The sequence below is a fragment of the Hypomesus transpacificus genome, chromosome 9 (assembly GCF_021917145.1).
Source record: "Hypomesus transpacificus isolate Combined female chromosome 9, fHypTra1, whole genome shotgun sequence".
NCBI classification, from domain to species: Eukaryota; Metazoa; Chordata; class Actinopteri; order Osmeriformes; family Osmeridae; genus Hypomesus; species Hypomesus transpacificus.
In genome coordinates, this window is record NC_061068.1 from 15,589,734 (window position 1) to 15,613,027 (window position 23,294).

The 23,294-nt window shown below is 43.9% G+C and overlaps 2 protein-coding genes across 9 annotated transcripts in view; both read left to right on the top strand.

The window, feature by feature from the left end:
* The window catches only part of LOC124471292 (NACHT, LRR and PYD domains-containing protein 12-like), a 1,476,309-nt gene that overhangs the window by 1,161,951 nt on the left and 291,064 nt on the right, over positions 1-23,294 (top strand). The window lies entirely within an intron of this gene.
* LOC124471307 (NACHT, LRR and PYD domains-containing protein 6-like) overlaps positions 1-23,294 on the top strand; it is a 332,215-nt gene that overhangs the window by 18,836 nt on the left and 290,085 nt on the right. For 3 of the 4 annotated variants that reach the window (XM_047025773.1, XM_047025774.1, XM_047025776.1), the window contains exons 2-9: positions 1,198-1,377; positions 1,501-1,620; positions 3,081-3,197; positions 5,986-6,102; positions 7,416-7,479; positions 9,439-9,667; positions 9,968-11,780; positions 11,917-12,084. In XM_047025773.1, the coding sequence (XP_046881729.1) occupies positions 1,289-1,377; positions 1,501-1,620; positions 3,081-3,197; positions 5,986-6,102; positions 7,416-7,479; positions 9,439-9,667; positions 9,968-11,780; positions 11,917-12,084 (2,717 nt within the window). In that variant the 5' untranslated portion in view covers positions 1,198-1,288. The remainder of the gene's footprint in view (positions 1-1,197; positions 1,378-1,500; positions 1,621-3,080; positions 3,198-5,985; positions 6,103-7,415; positions 7,480-9,438; positions 9,668-9,967; positions 11,781-11,916; positions 12,085-23,294) is intronic. The other variant, XM_047025775.1, reaches the window with a different exon arrangement.

Sequence of the window (23,294 nt, forward strand, 5' to 3'; positions counted from 1 at the left end):
CAAACATGACCCACCTGACTAAATACCCTAGTAATGAGCAGATGAGATACACCTGGAGAGGGCCAGACCAAACAGGTGAACGCACACAGATGTGACATGAACAGAATGAAATGGTCTAACTTAAAGAAATACAGAAATTGTACAGTCAATGATTACATCCTGACAAATCATAAACAGAGCTTACAACAATGCCATGTCGGGGAGGAAAGAGCGTTAACCATTGCAATGTTTGATCAGGGTTCTTCACAGTATCAGTATGCACGTATATTAACAGGGAATGTGATTTTCCAGAGTTACTTCATCTTACTAACCTCTTGCTCAGTCTAATGGCCGACATTCAATACCAACTTAAAACATCCAACTACTGTATGATCTAACAAGATCAAAATAACTTTTATTGTTTCACTTAATCAGTCAGTCATGCTGTTGTTGGTCATTTATCAAGTCATTCAAAATACTGTGATTACAATGACATTGTTGTAACCGTAATCCTGTAAACTCTATAAACATAGATAATCATCTATCCACACAGACACGTCATACGTCACTGATCCATCAAGGTTTTCTAAGAGGAAGTGAGGTAGTGCTCAGTACAGCTGATGGTGCAGTATGATGGAGTGGAGCTTGTTGTAACAGGAAGTGAGGTTGTGCTCAGTACAGCTGATGGTGCAGTATGATGGAGTGGAGCTTGTTGTAAGAGGAAGTGAGGTAGTGCTCAGTAAAGCTGATGGTGCAGTATGATGGAGTGGAGCTTGTTGTAAGAGGAAGTGAGGTAGTGCTCAGTACAGCTGATGGTGCAGTATGATGGAGTGGAGCTTGTTGTAAGAGGAAGTGAGGTAGTGCTCAGTACAGCTGATGGTGCAGTATGATGGAGTGGAGCTTGTTTTAAGAGGAAGTGAGGTAGTGCTCAGTACAGCTGATGGTGCAGTATGATGGAGTGGAGCTTGTTGTCTTCTCTGTTGTCTTCTGTTGTCTTATGTCAGTATGAGGTAAATGACTGAGGACATACTGTCAGAACTGCATGGGGCTGTTATGTTCTCTACCCTGCGCCTCAAATCTGCTTAGTACTGAAAAAGTTTTAAATTAGTTGTTTACATCATAGTGGTGTGTTCTTAATGAGGGTATAGAGTACGTTGTGCTTCCTCTCTTGAGGTAACAGTCTGATAGGGTTGGATTCTAACTGTTTTTTGTTTACAGGTCTACAGGTCTGGCTTCAAAATCCTTCTAATCTGATCCTGAGGAGTTAAGTTCTGACTTTGAGAGAGAGGAACAGGGCACTTCCTCTAAAATGAGTCTCTCTGGGAAGAGAGAGGAAGGGGTCCCTGCCTCTAAAATGAGTCTCTCTGGGGAACATGACATGGACACCAAAGCTAAGAGGTAAGATGAGAATCCGGACCTGTTCATGACTGTTCTCCATCTCAGAGCTCAGCAGTGATATTATGACATCATCATGAGTCAGAATAAATGAGAGACTGAAGGTCTGTCTCTGTTGTGTTGAAGCCCAATCCAGCAGCAGAGACCAGCCTCACCTGTACCCAGCTGTGTGTCCATGAAGAGTGACAGGTCTATGAATGTACCTCTCATGTTCAGTGATGGAGGAGGACCTTCTAATGAGGAAGGGTATGTACTGACCTCTGCTGGTGTTCAATGTTATGTAATAAAGGTGACATGGTGTGAAGAAGCCGTCTGTACTGGGACTCAATACTCCTATATTATAATATATTTGTCTTATAGTTTCTATGTGATTATAGTGATAGTGTTTAAATGTATTTGGGTCCACATGAATCAATGCAACATTACTTATTAATGTCCGAACACAACCTGCCAGCCTCAATCCCTACTGTTTATTGTCTTTACTGTCTAATTGTTAAGTTTATACAGTTGGCCAGGCCAGACCCATTCATTGCCAACACCTGTTTGTTGGTAATACTGAGCTGTTAAAATGTTTGGAAAGAATCCATGAAAGGGGACATGTTGCTCACTGGTAAAGACATCGATTTTATTAAGTGAAACAAAGTATAAAGTAGTATTAATAAACTAAAAGTCCAATGTAAACCTTTGCTTTACTATGTAAAATCTCTACTAAAACACAGGGTTAGAGCTGCTGACTGTAGATACTAAAGTATCCCTCATCACATCCCTACTAAAACACAGGGTTAGAGCTGCTGACTGTAGATACTAAAGTATCCCTCATCACATCCCTACTAAAACACAGGGTTAGAGCTGCTGACTGTAGATACTAGAGTATCCCTCATCACATCCCTACTAAAACACAGGGTTGGAGCTGCTGACTGTAGATACTAAAGTATCCCTCATCACATCCCTACTAAAACACAGGGTTAGAGCTGCTGACTGTAGATACTAAAGTATCCCTCATCACATCCCTACTAAAACACAGGGTTAGAGCTGCTGACTGTAGATACTAAAGTATCCCTCATCACATCCCTACTAAAACACAGGGTTAGAGCTGCTGACTGTAGATACTAAAGTATCCCTCATCACATTCCTACTAAAACACACGGTTAGAGCTGCTGACTGTAGATACTAAAGTATCCCTCATCACATCCCTACTAAAACACAGGGTTAGAGCTGCTGACTGTAGATAATAAAGTACCCCTCATCACATCCCTACTAAAACACAGGGTTAGAGCTGCTGACTGTAGATACTAAAGTATCCCTCATCACATCCCTACTAAAACACAGGGTTAGAGCTGCTGACTGTAGATACTAAAGTATCCCTCATCACATCCCTACTAAAACACAGGGTTAGAGCTGCTGACTGTAGATACTAAAGTATCCATCATCACATCCCTACTAAAACACAGGGTTAGAGCTGCTGACTGCCAGCCTGGCTGACATACAGACCATGTGGTAAAGGTTCACAGTGAGAGATACAGAGTAACAACAGGTCTGGAAACCTGCCTGTCTGACTCTCATTCATGTTGAACAGCAATATTCAAGCCTGGTTTTAAACCCATCTGATGAATGACTACAGCAACACATGTTGGACAGTATGAGATATCTGGTGTGTCCTTTAAATGATCTATGTTTGTAAGACACTTTGTTGTGTTTGTTGACAGGATGAGACAGCAGAGACCAGCCTCACCTGTACCCAGCTGTGTGTCCATGAAGAGTGACTGGTCTATGGATCGACCTATCATGTTCAGTGATGGAGGAGGACCTTCTAATGAGGAAGGGTATGTACTGACCTCTGCTGGTGTTCAATGTTATGTCATGAAAGTGACATGATGTGAAGAAGCCGTCTGTGTATAGCAGGGGTGTCAAACATAAGGCCCGCGGGCCGGAACCGGCCCCCAAGGAGGTTCGATCAGGCCCGCAGGATAATTTGAAAGTGGAAAAAATGCATAAAAGACATGGAATTAATATTTTTAATTCGCTGCAATTCATGGATTTTGGTGGTTTCTTCCGGATTGTGCCGGCCCAAAGAGCCGAACTATCGGCGCTTTGAAAATGAACAGCGTCATCTAGCAGCCGTTTAAACTGGCTGAATGAGGCGTAGTGGTTGTCTCCGACGGTAGACTACCCTACGTTATTCAATATTTAATTAAGGCTACATGTGTTCATTTTGATCTGATATTAGTGCTCACACATTAAAATGTTGTGATACATCCGTAGGCCTTTAGAATTATGTCATTTTCTCACAGTAAAAGTTAAAGAATATCGTACGAGATTCACTGGACTGGGGCGCGAACTTGTGATCCCAGATTCGCATTAACAATATGTAGTCGTATAACGCTTTAACCAACTACACCACCGAAGAGATCATTACTTGTTAAAGCGGTTGGACGGTCTTTATACGATATGGTCTTTATATCAATTAAACTAGATAACACAGAAGAAAGACATGATATTTTGATTATTTATAGCAGAGTATGGTATAATTTTAATGGTCCGGCCCACTTGACATCTCCCTAGGCCGTATGTGGCCCACGATGCGAAATGAGTTTGACACCCCTGGTGTATAGTGTATACAGGTAGGTAGGCCACATACATTAATTGACAACACACAATAAATAATTTGAAGTATAACATAATCATTAGATTCAGGATCATCATGTGACATTTCTACTAAACAAAGTCAGAACTCATAGCCTGGCTGATGTTCAGACCATGAGGTAGAGCTACACAGTGAGAGGGAGCTGTTATTTAATATCATGTCATTAACATGTGGTGTTGGTCTTCTCTTTATGTATCTATGGTTTAACCACTAGACCACCATCAGACACATCAACACCTTTGACCTCCTTGTTGTGTTTGATCAGTGAGAGACAGGACCACAACCTACCAGTCCACTGTGCTGCTTTAATGTTGAACTTTACCTGACATTAACACAGAGACACAACCACAACACAACCACAACAAACTACCCTGAAACGAATGCAGTTATGCAAGTCATACCATACTACCATTAGGTCATTCCATATCGGTGCAGACATGTTATTCAAAGCTGCTCTCTCTAATTCAGTAGAGACTAGAGCGAACTCCAGGATAAGTCTGTGAGTTACTTCTCCACCAAGCCTTGACATTAATTGTAAACAGGTCATTTTGTTATAATAGCTTTACTACAAATGAGAGAGCAGTGCAGCTCTAGTGAAAGTTTGACAACAATAACCTTCCTACACACACACACAGACACACACACCCACAGACAGCATGAGAGTCAGTGTCCAGCCCTGCAGGTACCAGGCCTGGTATGAGCACAGACCGGGCGGGGCTCAGTCCACTTAGACTGGTTGAGACCAGAAGGTCTTCAACTCCTGGGTGGAGGAGTGCTGCAGTGTCTAAAGCAGGCTGCTAGCAAACATGCAGCCCTGTGCGAGGTGGACTGGCTGAAACAACACAGTTGGGGGTGACAGTGTTTCTATATTTAATTAATGTTATACAGGAACATTGCCATCTAGTGGAATAGATTATGGTTTACTTTGTGTCACTAAGAATCAGAATCAGAATTTGGATTATTCGCCATGTAAATTCAAACAAATGTAAAGGTGCATACAATAAACATAAGAATCTTAAAAAAGAGTAGAAATGTACAATAGTCCGTACAATAACTCATTCTAAACAACTAAACAATATCTAAAATATATAAAATATATATAAAAATAGGATAACATTTGGATAACAGTGCAATATGAAGATGGCTTGTGCAATGTGCAAATAAGTGGTGGATGGATTAAATAGATCCAAGTTCTAATGGCAGTGGGAGTCCTTGGCCTTGTTGAAGAGGCCAGCAGCAGATGGATAAACTGAGTGTCCAGGGTGGGAGGAGTCGGCCACAATCTTCCTCGTTCGCCTCAGGGTCCTCGAGGTGTGCAGGTCCTCGAGGTTAAGCAATTTGCAGCCGATCACCTTTTCAGCAGTGTGGATGATACGTACCAGATGGTGATGGAGGAGGTGAGGCTGGACTCAATGATGGCTGTGTAGAAGTGCACCATCATTGTCTTTGGCAGGCTGAATTTCTTCAGCTGCCGTAGGAAATACATTCTCACACTGAATTTAGCCTATCAACAAAACAAACACAGGGCACCGACTGACCAAGGCAGCCATCCGCAGGGCCAACTTGATCTTGAAGTCATGAGCTTTACCTGGCATTCCTACTAAACATTCCTAGTGTCTGTAATTCCAGGAGAGTTGGAGCTCATGACTGTAAGTCTGGCTGTGACACAGACCGTGTGTCTTCTGTTGTCACCTCTGCTGGTGTTCATTGTTGAGGTGACTAATAACCTGTAGTGGGACATAGTTATCACACTCAGGAACATCATCTGAGAACCACAGATCAGCACCGATAACCAAACCTAAACCCTCAGAGAAGATAAGGACAAAATCCCTAAAGAAACTCTCTCCTCTGTACAGCTGTTACTCAATGTTGAGGTCGCAAACAATCGGAATGTTGTTGGATAGGATATCTGGTGTCTCCTTTAAATGATCTATGTTTGTAAGACACTTTGTTGTGTTTTTTGACAGGATGAGACAGCAGAGACCAGCCTCACCTGTACCCAGCTGTGTGTCCATGAAGAGTGACTGGTCTATGGATCGACCTATCAACTTCAGTGATGGAGGAGGACCTTCTAATGAGGAAGGGTATGTACTGACCTCTGCTGGTGTTCAATGTTATATGATGAAGGGGACTTGATGTGAAGAAGCCGTCTGTGTATAGTGTATACAGGTAGGTAGGCCATATACATTAATTGACAACACACAATAAATAATTTGAAGTATAACATCATCATTAGATTCAGGATCATCATGTGACATTTCTACTAAACAAAGTCAGAACTCATAGCCTGGCTGATGTTCATACCATGAGGTAAAGCTACACAGTGAGAGGGAGCTGTTATTTAATATTATTTCATCAACATGTGGTGTTGATCTTCTCTTTATGTATCTATGGTTTAACCACTAGACCACCATCAGGCACATCAACACCTTTGACCTCCTTGTTGTGTTTGATCAGTGAGAGACAGGACCACAACCTACCAGTCCACTGTGCTGCTTTAATGTTGAACTTTACCTGACATTAAAACAGAGACACAACCACAACACAACCACAACAAACTACCCTGAAACTAATGCAGTTATGCAAGCTATACCATACTACCATTAGGTCATTCCATATCGGTGCAGACTTGTTATTCAAAGCTGCTCTCTCTAATTCAGTAGAGACTAGAGCGAACTCCAGGATACGCCTGTGAGTTACTTCTCCACCTTAAAAGACTTGACATTTATTGTTAACATGTAATTGTGTTATAATAGCTTTACATACAAATAAGAGAGATCAGTGCAGCTCTAGTGAAAGTCTGAGAACAATAACCTCTCTACACACACACACACACACAGACACACACACAGACACACAGACACACACACACACATCACACACACACACACACACTCACACACACACACACAGACACACACACCCACAGACAGCATGAGAGTCAGTGTCCAGCCCTGCAGGTACCAGGCCTGGTATGAGCACAGACCGGGCGGGGCTCAGTCCACTTAGACTGGTTGAGACCAGAAGGTCTTCAACTCCTGGGTGGAGGAGTGCTGCAGTGTCTAAAGCAGGCTGCTAGCAAACATGCAGCCCTGTGTGAGGTGGACCCTGATGTCATTCTTCAGTGTCTGGTTGAAACACAACACACTTGTTTACCTGGAGGTGACAGTGCTGCTATCTTTGATGAATGTATTAAAGGAATAGTGCCTTGTAGTGGTATAGAAGATGGTTTACTTGGTAGTGATGGTATCAGTCTTATACAGTGTCTCTGTGTGTATGCATGAGTGGATACAGTTCAGTTTACCACTCATGCTTACGTATGATATACTCTTTAGTAGATGATCAGCCCTTGTACATGTGGTTCATGTGGTTAAGTAATGTCATCTCTTGTCCTCAGAGATCAACAGGAGAAGTCTGAGTCAGACCAGAGTCACCATGAGGACTTGTCCTCCATATTCACAGTAAGTTTTGTGTTCATCTTAAGGCCCCGTCACACCATAACCAGGGTGTCTACAGGTAAACAAGTTAAATTCAAGACTTTTTAAGACCTTTTAATACCACTTCTAAATTAAATTTAAGACCAAACTTACAATGGAAATACAAATCAAAAGTGGAAATTTACAGTAATCTTTCCAAATAAACACACTGATGTCTGATGTCTGTTCAAAATGAACAGTATAGTAAAATGACAATAATCGGTTGAGTTCAAGAACATTGACTAAATGTGTAATTGCTCAGAGGTCAGATGGCATTGTTGGCTCTGGATTTCCTATCATAATTTGTATTTATTTGTTTATTTGTCAGGGACAATGCAGCGCACATTATTACATACATAGCTAATGTTGTAGATGTGTTGCATTAAAGGTTTTTAGCCAATAGGTTAATTTGCAACCCCAGTCCCTGGTCAAACCTTTCTACTGCATAGTGTGAGTTACACAATCATGCAGCAGATGCAATATATTAGTATATCAACATTTCACAGATTCATGACCACATTACACCCAACAGCACATCACGTAACAACACAATACATTACAACAGGAACAACAGAGACATTGTGCGCTCCTGCCTTTATGGACCTGACTTTTCTTTCAGCCAGTGTTTCATCTTTCTATTGAATGTTTTCAGTTCGGTTTGTGTTTTTATTTCTGTTGGTAAATTATGCCATAAATGGGTCCCTATCACCTAAAAACATGATTGGCCGAAAGTGGTTTTGCGCACCTCTACTATACATTTGCCACCCACTGTAACATCCACCGTTGTAGCGTTGACATCGTTGCTAGCAATGGAAATGTTGGAGCAGAAACTTCTGGCGTGGTCTTTGTAGTCTGCGTGTTTTTGCTCTGCACGAGCGATTCCATCGCTCTGATCCCCATTGACCCAAATTATCAATTTTTCCGACCCTCAGTTCACTTCATAAGCATTTCCAGGCACCAACCTTAACCAAGAATACTCGTTCTTTTCAAGCCATTTGTAATTGAACTTTCATTTCCCCATGTTTCTAAATTGAGTGGCTATCAACCATTTCTGTATTGCCGATGCTTTACGTCATCAAAATCTGCGCAGTAGGCTACGCTCTGACCGAACCATAGACAACACAGCGCAACAAAAAAAAAGTTCGACCTGACAGAACAGATTGCCTGCATTTTCGCAGTGACATGACACCAAAAAATTGTAAGACCCATGCAATCTGAATTTAAGACAATTTAATACTTTTTAAGGCCTTATTTTTAGGAAAAGTGATTTAAGACTTTTTAAGACTTTTTAAGGACCCACGGCCACCCTGATAACGTTCTAGTCAATGTTCTCTGAACGTTCTAATTGTTCAATTTCAAGCATTCTAGGGCGAGGTGGACACATCTGGCGTGTGACTAACGTGTGACTATAACGCATGACTAGCGTGGGACTGACGCATGAGGAGCGTGTAACAGCGACCAAGTAAGACACCCCTGAAAACTATTAGCGTGTGAGGACGTGTCACTGGGTCGCGACAACGTGCGACGAAAGCAAACGATGAATAACAACCAAGTAACGCTATGGTAACAACGACTAACGATAGCCAAACGTGTGCAACGTTAGTCAAACGTTCCATAAATGTTCTTCAGCGTTATCCAGCGTTTAAAATTAAACGTTGAAGAACGCTGTTTCCCATGAGAACTTTTGTGCACGTTTTTTTTTTTGGACCAGCGTTCTCCACCAATCACCGCCCAGCATCACCAGCGTCCACACAACGCTCTTCTGGCGCTATACCAGCGACCATGGACGATTACCAACGTTTCCTCTAACGTCATAGAACGTCGACCAGAACGTTACGGTGTGACAGGGCCTTAAAGTACAAACAAGACAGAATCATTGTTATCATATTGTTCTACTGTGTATAGAGTTTCTGGTTCGTCTGATATCTTCCCTCTCTGTTTCAGGTGCTTGAGGAGACTGTTATCAAGTTTGTGAAGAAAGAGCTGAAGAGGATGAAGAGGATTCTGAGTTCAGATTTCCCAGAAGGCTTAGAGAGTCAGAGGGAGGACCAGGAAGCGGTGGACCCTGAATATCAGAAGCAGGAGAGCAGTGCCAGAGAGGGAGCTCTGAAGATCACACTGCACGTCCTGAGGAACATGAACCAGAAGGAGCTGGCTGACACTCTGGAGAAAAGTAAGAGACTCCATATTTAGTCTGAGTTGACCGATTGATGGTACATGATGAAGGTTAGATATACAAAGAAAGTTATGAGATTCAGAGTAGCCCAATGATGTGTAGATCTTCCTATGACTCTGTACTATGTGTGAGTGTACTAAGCTGTTTCATTATTGTGTACCTAATAAATGAGCATAGATTTGAAATATGTTTTTAACTGAATGTAGAGGAAACATTGTCAGTTCATAATCTGTGAATAATCAAAACTACGTTTAGCAAAAATACACACTTAACACACTTGTGTTGTTTTTTGTTTAGATGAGCTTGCTGAGATTTGTCGACAGAAACTCAAATATGAAATAAAGAAAAAGTTTGAAACTGTGTTTGAGGGCATAGCCAAACAAGGAAACCCAACTCTTCTCAATAAGATCTACACAGATCTCTACATCACAGAGGGTGAGAGTGGAGAGGTCAATAAAGAACATGAGGTGAGACAGATTGAGACAGCATCCAGGAAATCAGCAAGACCAGAAACAGCCATCACATGCAACAACATCTTTAAACCCTCAGCTGGACGAGACACACCTATTAGAATTGTTCTGACAAAAGGAGTTGCTGGCATCGGAAAAACTGTCTCTGTGCAGAAGTTCATCACGGACTGGGCTCAAGGACTAGCCAATCAGGAAATCCAGTTCATCTTTCCTCTGCCGTTTCGAGAGCTGAATTTGTTGGCTGGAGAAGAGTTCAGTCTGATGGAACTTGTCCATCACTTCTTCTCAGAAACAAGAGAATCAGGAATCTCCATCTACGACAAGTACAACGTTCTGTTTGTCTTTGACGGTCTGGATGAATGTCGACTGCCCTTAGCCTTCAAAAAGAACAAGAGCTGGTGTGATGTCACAGAGTCCACCTCAGTGGATGTGCTGCTGACCAACCTGATCAGAGGAAAGCTGCTTCCCTCTGCTCTCATCTGGATCACCACTCGACCTGCAGCAGCCAATCAGATCCCTTCTGACTGTGTTGACCTTGTGACAGAGGTACGAGGGTTCAATGACCCACAGAAGGATGAGTACATCATGAAGAGATGCAGTGATGAGATCCTGGCCAGGAGAATCATCTCACACATCAAGACATCAAGGATCCTCTACATCATGTGCCACATACCAGTCTTCTCTTGGATTACTGTTACAGTCCTTGAACACATGCTGAGAACAGAGAAGAAAGAGAAGATGCCCAAGACCCTGACTGAGATGTACACAGCCTTCCTGGTGTTACAGACCAAACAGAAGAAGGTGAAGTATGCTGGGAAAACTGAGACCGATCCACACTGGGATGAAGAGAGCATTCAGAGTATTCAGTCACTGGGAAAACTGGCCTTCCACCAGCTGGAAAAAGGCAACCTGATTTTTTATGAGAAAGACCTGACAGAGTGTGGCATTGATGTCTGTGATGCCTCAGTGTACTCAGGAGTGTTCACACAGATCTTCAGACAAGATGGTAAAGTCTTCCAGGAGAAGGTGTTCTGCTTTGTCCATCTGAGCTTTCAGGAGTTTCTGGCTGCTGTGTTTGTCTTTCTCTCATTCATCAACAACCAGCAGAATCTGATGTCTGAGACTCCATCAGCTTCCAGCTCCAACAAACTGTTGGCTCTTTTCAAAGAGAAACCAGAAGTCAGATTCTACAAGAGTGCTGTGGACAAGGCCTTGCAGAATAAGAATGGACAACTGGACCTTTTTCTCCGCTTCCTCCTGGGTCTCTCAATGGAGTCCAACCAGACTGACTTACGAGGCCTACTGACTCAGACAAGAATCAACACACAGAGCCATGAGAAAACAGTCAAGTACATCAAGGAGAAGATCAGAGAGGATCCCTCTGCAGAGAGATGCATGAATCTGTTCCACTGCCTGAATGAACTGAATGACCATTCTCTGGTGGAGGAGATCCAACACTACCTGAGCTCAGGAAGTCTCTCCAGTGAGAAGAAGCTCTCATCTACACAGTGGTCAGCTCTGGTCTTTGTGTTGCTGACTTCAGAAGAGAAGATGGACGTGTTTGACCTGAAGATATACTCCAGATCAGAGGAAGGTCTTCTGAGGCTGCTGCCAGTGGTCAAAAACTCCAAAACTGCTCTGTATGTATAAGGCATCTGAAGAATTTAAATAACAATACGACTTAGCACATATTGTGATGTAAATTTGATTGTTGTATGATTCTATCGCACAAACTATGACTCTGATGATGTCTCATGTTCTCCTTATGTCATGTAGGCTGAATGACTGTAACCTCTCAGAACGGTGCTGTGAAGCGCTGGCCTCAGCTCTGCCCTCCTCAGATCTGACAGAGCTGGACTTGAGTAACAACAACCTGGGGGATTCAGGCATGAAGCTGCTCTCTGTTGGACTGGGGAATCCACTCTGCAAGCTGGAGATACTGGGGTCTGTATTCATGTTCAACATGACTCAACTATAGTTATAATCTCACTCCACGCACTGAATCACACACTGGTCGTAAGTTTGTGGTCTATTAAAGGTACAAGGGGTCCGGCCAATGAATAGTCAGGGCAGTCAAGGGTCGTAATCCACAAGGCAAAGTCATTCAGGTACAGGGCAGCAGGCAGGTTCAGAGTCAGGCCAGGCAGGAGGTCAGGACCAGGGGGACAGTGTTGTAGTCAAGACCACCTAAACCGAGATCAATGTGTATCGAGACCGAGACAAGACCAAGACTTTGAGGGGTCGAGACTAAGACCAAGACTGGGCGATACCGAGTCAAGTCCAAGACCAAGGCAGGGCGATACCGAATCAAGACCAAGGCAGGGTGATACCACTCAAAACACTCAAGCAGTAGGGTTTGACTAGGTGCAAAGTTAGATTTGATCTGTAACTGTAATTAGCACTCTTAATGTAGTGCTGTGTCCGTGGCCAGGCAATGCAGCTTTTTAAATATTATTGTAATATTCTTTTTTTTTCTTAAAGGCGCATTAGTACTCGGTCTCTGCTTTCACATCTCTCTCTCACTCAAGTTAAGTTAGCTTTGGGTGACTTGGCTAGTTATCACAAACAAAATCTGCCAAGCAACTGAAACTAAAGCCCTGAAACATACAGCATGTTACATAGCTAATACTTGCTAAATCTCTTTGTGTAATGGGGGAAGAGAAGAGTTCTGAAGAGTTTTTGTACAGTGGCAGCTTGTAAATGATTTTTTATGTTTTCTTTCTAAATACCTGTAAAGGTTTTATGTAGGCCTAGTCCCTCAGTGAGCGTCTCATAATTACACATGGTGTGTTTTCTTTTGGACGTTATTGTAAACTCTTTTTGGTTCTGTGGTATCATTAGATTAGATTCAACTTTGTCATTACACAAGTACAGGTACAAGGCAACGAAATGTAGTTTAGGTCTAACCAGAAGTGCAATAGCAGTAAGTGCAGGATATACAGTGTAGTGCAGTAAAGTATGGACAGAAGCTATCCTAAAAATGTGTAAAAGTGCAGTGGAAAGTGATTGCATATTACAGTTAGAAGTACGGTGCAAAATGCAAATGTAAACAGTTAAATAGGTACTGTAAATAAACAGTCGGCAGTGCAAATGAGCATAATCCAGTTAAGGTAATGTAGTGCAAGATTCATAAGTAAACAGTTGTTACTGTAATAAACAGACAGGAGTGCAAATTGACATTCCAGTAGTGCAAATAACAAAGTGAAGGCAGATGTGAGGTAGAAGAGGAGAGTTAGCTGTATATGAAGGGGGCAGATGTGAGGTAGAAGAGGAGAGTTAGCTGTATATGAGGGGGGCAGATGTGAGGTAGAAGAGGAGAGTTAGCTGTATATGAGGGGGTGGATCAACGGGGGTTCCAGTTCAGTAAAGAAACAGCTCTGGGAAAAACCTGTTCTTTAGTCTGCTGGTCCCTGGTCCGGAGGCTCCTGAAACGCCTGCCGGAGGGCAGTAGAGAAAACAGTGTGTAGGCTGGGTGAGAGGAGTCCTTGAGGATGCTGCGAGCTCCATGCAGACAGCGTTTCCTCTGGATGTGCTCGATGGCAGGTAGTAGAGTCCCTATAATGCGCCGGGCAGTTTTCACCACCTGCTGCAGTGCCTTGCGCTCCGCAACAGAGAAGCTCCCATACCACACTGCGACACAGTTGGTCAGGATGCTTTCTATTGCGCAGCAACAGAAGTTCCATGATCGCCGAGGAGAGCTGATTCTTCCTCAGTGTCCTCAGGAAGAAGAGGCGCTGGTGAGCCTTCCTGACCAGGCTGGAGGTGTTGGTCGTCCACGACATGTCCGCCGAGATGTGGGTCCCCAGGAACTTGTAACTGGAGACACGCTCAACAGCCATTCCATTGATGTGGAAGGTGTCGTGCGTGCCTCCAGGACTTTTTCCTGAAGTCCACGATGAACTCCTTTGTTTTAGTGGTGTTGAGGAGCAGGTTATTTTCGGTGCACCATGTGGCCAGGTGCTGGATCTCCTCCCTATAGGCAGTCTCATCGTTGTTGCTGATCAGTCCAATCACCGTAGTGTCATCCGCAAACTTGACGATGGAATTAGATCCATACACAGGCTTGCAGTCGGAGGTGAAGATGGAGTAGAGAAATGGGCTTAGCACACAGCCCTGTGGGTTCACCAGTGTTAAGTGTGATGGATGTGGAGCAGGTGAGTCCTGATCGAACATTCTGGGGTCTGTCAGTTAGGAAGTCCAAAATCCAGTTACACATTGAGGTGTTGATTCCCAGGTCTCCAAGTTTGGTCATTAACTTGGTTGGGATGACAGTGTTGAATGCTGAGCTAAAGTCAACAAACAGCATGCGTGCATAAGCGTTCTTATTATCCAGGTGAGTGAGCACAGAGTGGAGTGCCATGGAAACGGCATCCTCTGTGCTCCTATTGCTGCGGTAGGCAAACTGGTGAGAGTCCAATGTGGATGGTAGAGAGTCTTTTAGGTGTTCCAGGACCAGCCGCTCAAAGCACTTCATAACGATGGGTGTGAGTGCTACAGGGCAGTAGTCCTTAGGGCACCTCAGACTAGAGTGTCAGAGTTGGGAAAGTGTCCCTCCATCTTTAGCTTGTAGCAGTGCTTGGCCTTTTTGATGCCCCTCTTCAGGTTTGCTCTGGATGTGCTGTAGGCTTGTGCATCTCCTGATCTGAAGGCAGTGTTGCGTGACTACTGTAAGTCGCTCTGGATAAGAGCGTCTGCTAAATGACTAAATTGTAAATGTAAGAGCTTCTTAACGAATGTGGGAAACCCGGCCAATATCACTTTCACTTTGGTTGTTGTGATGTTAATTGTTTTTTACATTTTATAAATGTTGGGGTCACTAGGAAAAGTAAGACATTTCAAGTCGGGGAAAAAAAACTATTTTGGGGTTTTTTACCAGCTCCTACATTAGGCCAATGAGGTGGGAGCAGGGAAGCACTTGCTTGGACGCGTGTTCTGCGTGCCAATAATTTCTGTGCTGTGACCCATTTATTTTCCTGATGGCTTGCTCACCGTAGTGTAAACCTTGATCTCTCCGGGAATAGGTTCTTGGTGTAGTAGATGTATAAAGAATCACAGACACACGAGTTCGAACTGAGAAGACTTTTACTCAAACTCCAGCCACCACAAATTCCTCTCCTTTTGCTTGCTTTCTAGTATATCCCCCCAATTACCCGTAAAGCATTATGGGTATAACAGTTCTTACACTACTTCCCCCTCCAGAAAATAAAACGTCCTCGTTTTAGCTGACGCACATCACTTATTAACATTACTGACATGAGAGTAACAAATGGAGCCTGTGGGGGAAAAAAACACATACACACACACAAAACATCCCACAAAATGCAATTATATCCTGTGTTCTGCCATATATTGTCGCTATCCATGCTGGGCCCTACCACAGTGTACCTATAACATCCCAATCTACTGGTATTTCCACTTTATCCAGAAAGTTCAAGTTCAAAGTTTAAGACAGGTACAGTATAAAGCTCTGAAAGACAACTAATCAGGTAATTAGGCAAAACTCAACTGTATAACTGAACAAAATACATGTTGTAGGCCTATACTATATGTGAACATACAAAACTGTTGTGAAATTCCTTAAGTGTCATCTCTAAAACGTTGGGGAGGGCGCACGATGCAACCTAATCTGGTTCTCCGTTCCTGAGGGGCGTGTGCTTCAATGCCAGGTGTGTTTGCCACAGGATCTGGGACCTTGTCCATTGTTTGCGATGCAGGCTCATTTTCCCCAAGCTCACAGCTCCGATAGACATAAGGCCGTGAAGCTGAGAGGGCCGTGAGCTGGGAGCCAACACCCTGATTGGGCTTAGCCTGGATGTGCTCAGGAGTAGTGGGGGCCAAGTTACAAGTCCATGGTGAACGGTAGGGCTTAAGGCGATTATAGTGAACCACCTTAGGTTTTGCCCTCGGGTCCAGTTGGTCTTGTAGGTTGTAATCCACTCCAATTTCCCCTGAGGATGAGTCAAGGCGTTGCAGCACTTTGAAAGGTCCAGTCTATCTGGGAGATAACTTTTGTCTGGCAAGTGCAGGAAGATTGACCCACACCAGGTCACCTACTTCATAAGCATTGTGCCTCATGTGGCGGTCATAGTCATGCTTCTGTTTAGCACCTGCCATAGCTATGTTGTCTGCTACCATGTTAAATGCAGAATAAAGTCTGTGTCTCACAGCCGTGGCATATTCACCAGGGGTTCCAGGTGTAGCATTTGTAGCCATTGGCAAGTCCCCAAGGATGATGTCTGCTGGCAAACGAGCTTCTCTACCAAAGGTCCAGAGCTACCAGAGCTTCCAAAGAAAGGCGTATGATTAGTTGATGAATGCACACTTGTATTATATGCAAACTCAACCTGGCGTAGATGATCATCCATTCACCCCCTTTGGTGTAGAGGAACTTGGCCAACTGATCTTTAATAGAGCGGTTGGCTCGCTCTACCATACCATCTGACATAGGATGATAGGCGGTTGTCCGTGTCTTGTGAATTCCAAGGTGTCTGCATAACTCTTTGACCAAATCCCAATCAAACTGGCGGCCTTGATCTGTGTGCAGACTGCGTGGTACCCCATGTCTACTGATGTAGTCCTCAAACAAGCATTTTGCGACTGTTGTTGTTGTTTGGTTAGGTAGTGCATATAAATCCATATATTTTGTAAAGTAATCCATCACAATTAGTATGTAACGGTTACCTTTATGACTGAGTGGCAGTTCAGTGAAGTCAGCAGCAATTTTCTCAAAAGGCCTACTTGTCACTATGTTTTGCATTGGAGCCTGCTGGTGTGGAATCGGTGGCCTACGTGCCTCACAAGCAGTACACTGGAGACACCACTGGGTGATGTCCGTGCTCATATGGGGCCAATAACACCGAGTCACTGCATTTTGTAGTGTTCTATTGCTGCCAAAATGTTCCGATAGTGAATGTCCATGTAACATCTTAAAAACTTCATTCTGCAACCTATTTGGGACCACCACTTGACATACAGGGTCACCTGGCGGGGGCCGAACCCTACGACACAAGATGGAATCCACAATGACAAGTCTGGGAAACTCTCTCCAGTAGTGGCGCAGCTCAGACCGCTCGCCCTTCAGATGTGAAAAGTGTGGTCTAGTGTCATTTAAGACCCATTCACTGACAGTTTTTAGGATAGGATCTTCCTTTTGGGCATCCTGAAGGGTGTTTCTGTTTATGTCATAACAGAGTGGGTCTCTGGGCACAGGGTCAGCCGCGACAGGCTGTACTGACGAAGTCAATGCAGTATGTTCTGGTGACGCAGTCGTAGAACTGACACTCTGGGCCTCATGTACTAACGCTTTTGCGGCCACTTCAGGCGTATTTGTTTCGCAATTTGCGCGTAAAAGCATGGCGAGGTATGTACAAACATGGCGCACTGAGGTAAAAGCGCAGACTGCCTGTCGCGGAAACTGAAAATGGCAAATTGCGCTTTTTGTGTCATGCATATGCATTCACGGGAGGGTCAAGGGGAAAGTGGGGAGTTTCCCATAAAAAGATGGGATGGGATGCGTTAAGTGCGCCTAATTATGTTTTCCGCGGTATGTACAAAAAACGCCTGTAAAAGCACACCTCTATGTTGCGTTGAAAATTCTGCGCTTTTTAAAAGCAGGCGTAAACCAGGATGCGCATATGTCTCCTGGTGAAATGGCAGCCGTAACCGAGCAAGACGAAGACAAAGGCCAAAGGATTTTTGCCACAAGGATCACACTTTTTGAATTGAGTGAACACAAAATCATTACGCGTTACAGATGATCAAGCAGTCATGCAATATTGCAGTTACTGGAAGAAATCAAAGATTACATCAAATCTCCGACTCAGCGTTCACATTCCATTCCAGTAGTTGTTAAACTCCTAGCTACATTACAAATATTGGCATCAGGATCATTTCAAACAGTCATCGCTGTTTCGACTTTGGTGGCTGATCCATGATAGAAAGAGATAAGGAGGCCCATTCAATTATGCGTTTAAATGCTCGCAATGTGCGGTGTCGTGGGCGGAGAAAGGCGCTGATTACCCGATGACTTGCATGTTTCGTAAATACGACGTAAACTGAAGTATCACAGCGTGAGCAATCTGCGGGTTGGCCATGGCGCTGATAACACTATGTTTGCGAATGTACGTACATGAGGCCCTCTGTTTCAACTGACACATAGTTCACAGATACGGTCTCCCTTATAGGCATACTGTCTTCGGTCCTACGTGGACGCCGTGATAGGGAGTCAGCATTGCAGTGTTTAAGACCTTGTTTGTGTTCAATTGTCCAGTTATATGGGTTGATTTCCAGTGCCCATCTCGCTCTGCGCCCAGTTGGATCACCATCCAAGGCCATCTTCCTCTATCCTAGGAGAGGTTTGTGGTCTGTTATGATTCGAAATGGATGACCCGTGAGGTACTGGCGGAAATGGCGTACGGACCACACAATGGCCCACAGTTCCTGCTCAAACGTAGACCACCCTCTCTCAGTTGATGTGAGGGTATGGCTACCATAGGCAATGACATGTTCCCTGCTGCTATCATTTAACTGTGAGAGCACGCATCCAATAGAGATGTTAGAGGCATCAGTAAAAAGCAAGAATTCTTTAGAGAAATCTGGATATGCCAGAATGGGAGTATGTGTGAGGGCATGGCAAAGAGTGTCAAATGCTGCTTGTTCCACATCAGTCCATGAAAACGTTTTTCCTTTCTGAGTAAGGGCATGTAGAGGCTGTGAAATCTTGGCAAACGGATGTATAAAACGTCTGTAATAAGAACAGAGTCCCAAAAATGCCCTAACCTCAGTAGGATTCTCAGGTGTTGGCCAATCCCTCACTTTGTCAATATTCTTTGGGTCTGGTTGCACACCTGAAGCAGATACAACATGTCCTAAGAATGTCACCTGAGATTGTACAAAGTCACACTTTGACGGTTTCAGTTTAAGGTTTGCAGCTCTGAGACGTTCAAACACCTCCTTCAACTGCAGCAGATGGGCAGAGAAGGTCTTACTGTACACAATTATATCGTCAAGGTACACTAAGCATGTTTTCCAAGACAGTCCCTGTAGTACAAGCTGCATAAGATGTTGAAATGTTGGGGGTGAATTTACTTATCCCATTGGCATGACTTTGAAGTGATAGAGAGAGCGGCCAGTAGTAAACGCCGTTTTTTCTTGGTCTTGTTCGTCGAGTTGGACCTGCCAATAGCCTGATGACAAGTCCATGGTGCTGAACACAGCAGAGCCACCCAGTGCATCTAGTGTGTCATCGGTTCTGGGCAAAGGGTGCGCGTCTTTGACAGTGACTGAATTTAGCGCCCTGTAATCAATACAGAAACGCCAATTTCCATCTTTTTTCCGCACCATAACCACTGGCGCAGCCCATGGACTATGACTCTCTTCGATTATGTCTTGTGCCAGCATGTCTTCCACTTGTGACCTGGATCACAGACCGCATATGTGGAGAGGTGCGGTAGGCACGCTTTCTGATTGGTGAGTCTGACGTTGTATTGATTTTGTGTTTGACTAAATTAGTTCTTCCAAAGTCATTTGGAGTCTTTCTGAACACATCAGTGTATGACAGTAACAAAGTTACTGAAAAGTTCAGAAAACTGAGAATCTGTAAAACTGCCACACTTCACGTCAAATGGCAAAGACTGTGGAGATGTTGGTGATACCTGACAAACTGTCGGAGCAGCTGTACTGATTTCATTGTCCGTTACAGGGGTGAACTGTCCTAGCTGCATACCTGGTTGTAGCACAATGGGGGTGTTTGTAGGGTTCAGGACACGCACAAATGTAAAACCATTGTCCGCTCTTGCAAGTGTGCGTGCTACTGTAACCCCGTCCAGGTCTGTGTGGTATGGATCCAAGAGACCATTGTATCCCGTAGGTGTACAGAGATGAGCAGCAACAGGCATCAGCTTCACTGCACAATGCATTTCACAGTGGGGAGGTATGGTGGTGCATTCAGTAACATGGGCAGAGCAGCTGTCTGGTGTCATTTCTGTGGTCTTTAGCAGAGGAAGATCTTGATTGTGAAGGTGGCACAAACCTCTGCCTAAATCTAGCACAGCACAATGTTGTTGCAAAGTCCCAGCCAAGTATAATAGTCTGACTAACATTCCTAATAACTTGAACTTCATGCTGTAAGTTTAGTTAGCCTGGTCGTGGTGCAATGTTCACAGTGCCAAGTGTGTCCAAATGTTGCCCTGTTACCGATTTGGATAAGCCTTCTGTTCAATGATGGAAGTGACATTCTTATATTCTCACTAATAAATGAAATGCTTGAACCAGTGTCCAACATAATATGCATGTCAGAGCCTTCTACTATTCCCCTGACGTAGGCAGTGAAAGTGTTTCAGTTTTCGTTGTCTGTAACAGCAGAATTATTTTGCAGTGTATTTTGTTGGCCACAAGGTGGCACCAATGCACAATGTGAGAAAGGGGCTAGGTGGGGGCTAGCTGATGGATGCCCTACTGCATCAGCTAGTTGAAGTTTCCCAGCCGATAGTCATCCTGATACCCATGGTCATGGTGGTCATGTTGATCACCACCCCGGTCATCTTGGAAAGAGACACGCTTGCCTACTGGACTTGGGCTGTAGCGGCGAGGTTTCCACTTGGTCTGCTGTAGTGAGGTCGTGGCATGTCTTCATTGGAGTAGTTTGGGTGACGATCAGGTGAGAATTTGTAGTGTTGGTAATCTCTAGACATCTCTCGAGTGTGGTCTGTCTCTGTCACGTCCGTAGTAGTCCTGTCTGCGATTGTCCATACTCTGGCGTGCAGAAGAATTCTGGTATGTCTCAGGAGACAGATGACGACGACCCATATGACTGGTAGGTAAAACTGCGAGCATATCTCTGTGCTCCTGGGGAGTATCCTTGGTCTCTGCCACGTGGGGAAGGGGACCTCTGATGACGGTTTGGTGAGTAGGCATGATGGCGTGTTGTCAGGGTTTGGGCATTAAGTGTCAGTTTTAGGTCAGTTAGATCTTTGCTTAAGTGTCTGACGGTGACGGTGAAATCTTGAACAACTTTCTGAAGAGGTGCAGTACTGTCTGAGATTGTGTTGACTGACAGGGTTGTGGCACCGCAGCTGTTTGCATGAGGGGTAGTTGGTGGCATAAGATTAGCAGCCTGCCGGGCACGCTCTGCTTGAGTGGCAATATCAAAAGCCTCTTTGAATGTTTTTACTCCTCTCTCATGACACTTAATTTGAAGTTCCTGATCCAGCCCTGCCAGAAAACGTGTGAGTTTCATATATTCTGCAGCATTTGGTTCAAAGTCTGGAAAAGCCTCTTTCACTAGTCTACATACATCAGCAGCATACACTTCCATGGCCTCATTGGGCTTCCTACTACGGGAGTTAGTAAAAGCCTGGAAGGACGCCATTATGTCCGTTCTGCCAAAAGTATCTTGCAACTTTATCTTTGTTGCTGCAAACGAACGTGGTGTTGTAGAGGGCAAATTATATCCAGACAATGAAAAGTGCAGGCGGTAATCTAGTGGGCAACTCTGTCGCCATTACTGCATCCAGATTCACACCAGTGTCTCTGTAGCCTCCTGAATGACCTCGTAACGTCTGGCCCACAACTGGAAAGACTCACTTCCATCATTCGGAAATGGCGGGGGCAGAGGAACATCTCGAGCCTTCTGAGGGACCCGTGCGGCGGCGGCAGCAGCAGCAGCTCCATTCTCCTCTACTGACATTATTCAAATGTAAACTAAACTCACTTAGCACCTGTGGCAGGGAGGTGCAAAACACTAAACATATATGAATTGTAGTGGCGTTGAGTGTTTATTCTAACACGTTGCTCTCTATGCTCCAGATATGATGCAAACCAGCCGATAGCATGTTCAGAGAAGTTGAAGGTGGTCAATTTATTCAAGAGTAAATTGAGGTTCACGTTGACAGCTGAAACAACAGCCACAGAACCTGATGTCCCAAAGCTCCTTCCCCCAGGTGATGAGGATTCTCCTGCAACAAGTCAGGGTGTCATAAAACATCAAAATGACCCAAAAATCACCCAGACTTCATGTCTCCAGATGGACCCCGTGGTCAAACTAATCTCCATTGTATCAACAATCTTAGATAACAGGCCAGTATAATATGCTACACACATCCTCCAGGGTCTTTGGTCAAACAGACATACCTGTAAATCCTTCATCCCCTCTCTTGACCTAACTAGTCTCAGAACATTCCAACAATAAACAAAGGAGCTTACAGTTTAACCACTATGAAAACACATTCATTTTACATACATATAGATCTTAAGCAAAACATATTACCAGAGTGCATTAAGAAGAGATGGAAATAAAATGTGCAAATGGATGTTGAACACAGATAATCAGTTCCAACTCAGTGCTCTTGATGTAACCCTAAACACCTAGACAGTGCCAGCCTCCCTGATTGCAGTGGCGGAACCAGACTTTATATATATAAATCTTTATTTCAGACGCCAAGTTCCATATAAAATAACAGACATAGAGCTATAAAAAAGAGAGAAAAACAAAAAGATAAAACATAGATAATACAGTGCATTAAAAAGTATGAAGACTTTTGTGCCAACGTCGTCTTAAGTTCGAAGTAAATCGATAGCAGCTCTTTAGAGGGTTGACCAGAGCCTCTACTATACAGTTCTCAGACTTGTCCAGTCAACACATGAAACCATACATCAGTTGTCTCAAGAGTGCCTCACAGGTTGGTACGTGCCTAGACACAAACAACTGACTAGCACTATGCCACCTAGGCACATTAAGTAGCAATCTAAAAGCATCATTGTAAGCTACTTTCAGTCTCTGTATACTCCTTTTCCTGTACATAGACCACAAATGAGCAGTGTACAATGGTGTTATGTAGGTTCTAAACAGGGAACATTTAACTGAATCTGAGCACATAGAAAACTTCCTTAATAACATATTGGCCTGAGAATATATTTTACAGTGCTGTCGATATATATCGTTGTCATCTGTCCAATCATCAGAAATGACATGGCCCAGATATTTTATTTCCTCACAAACACCAAGGGGACTGCCAGATAAATAAAAGGTAGGGAAGGTTAATTTCCTGTCCTGATTACTTCTGACTATCAATATGGGGCTTTTCTTAGCATTATATTTTATATCATGATCTATGCCATACTGAGAGCACACCCTCAGTGTCTGTTGCAGCCCAGCA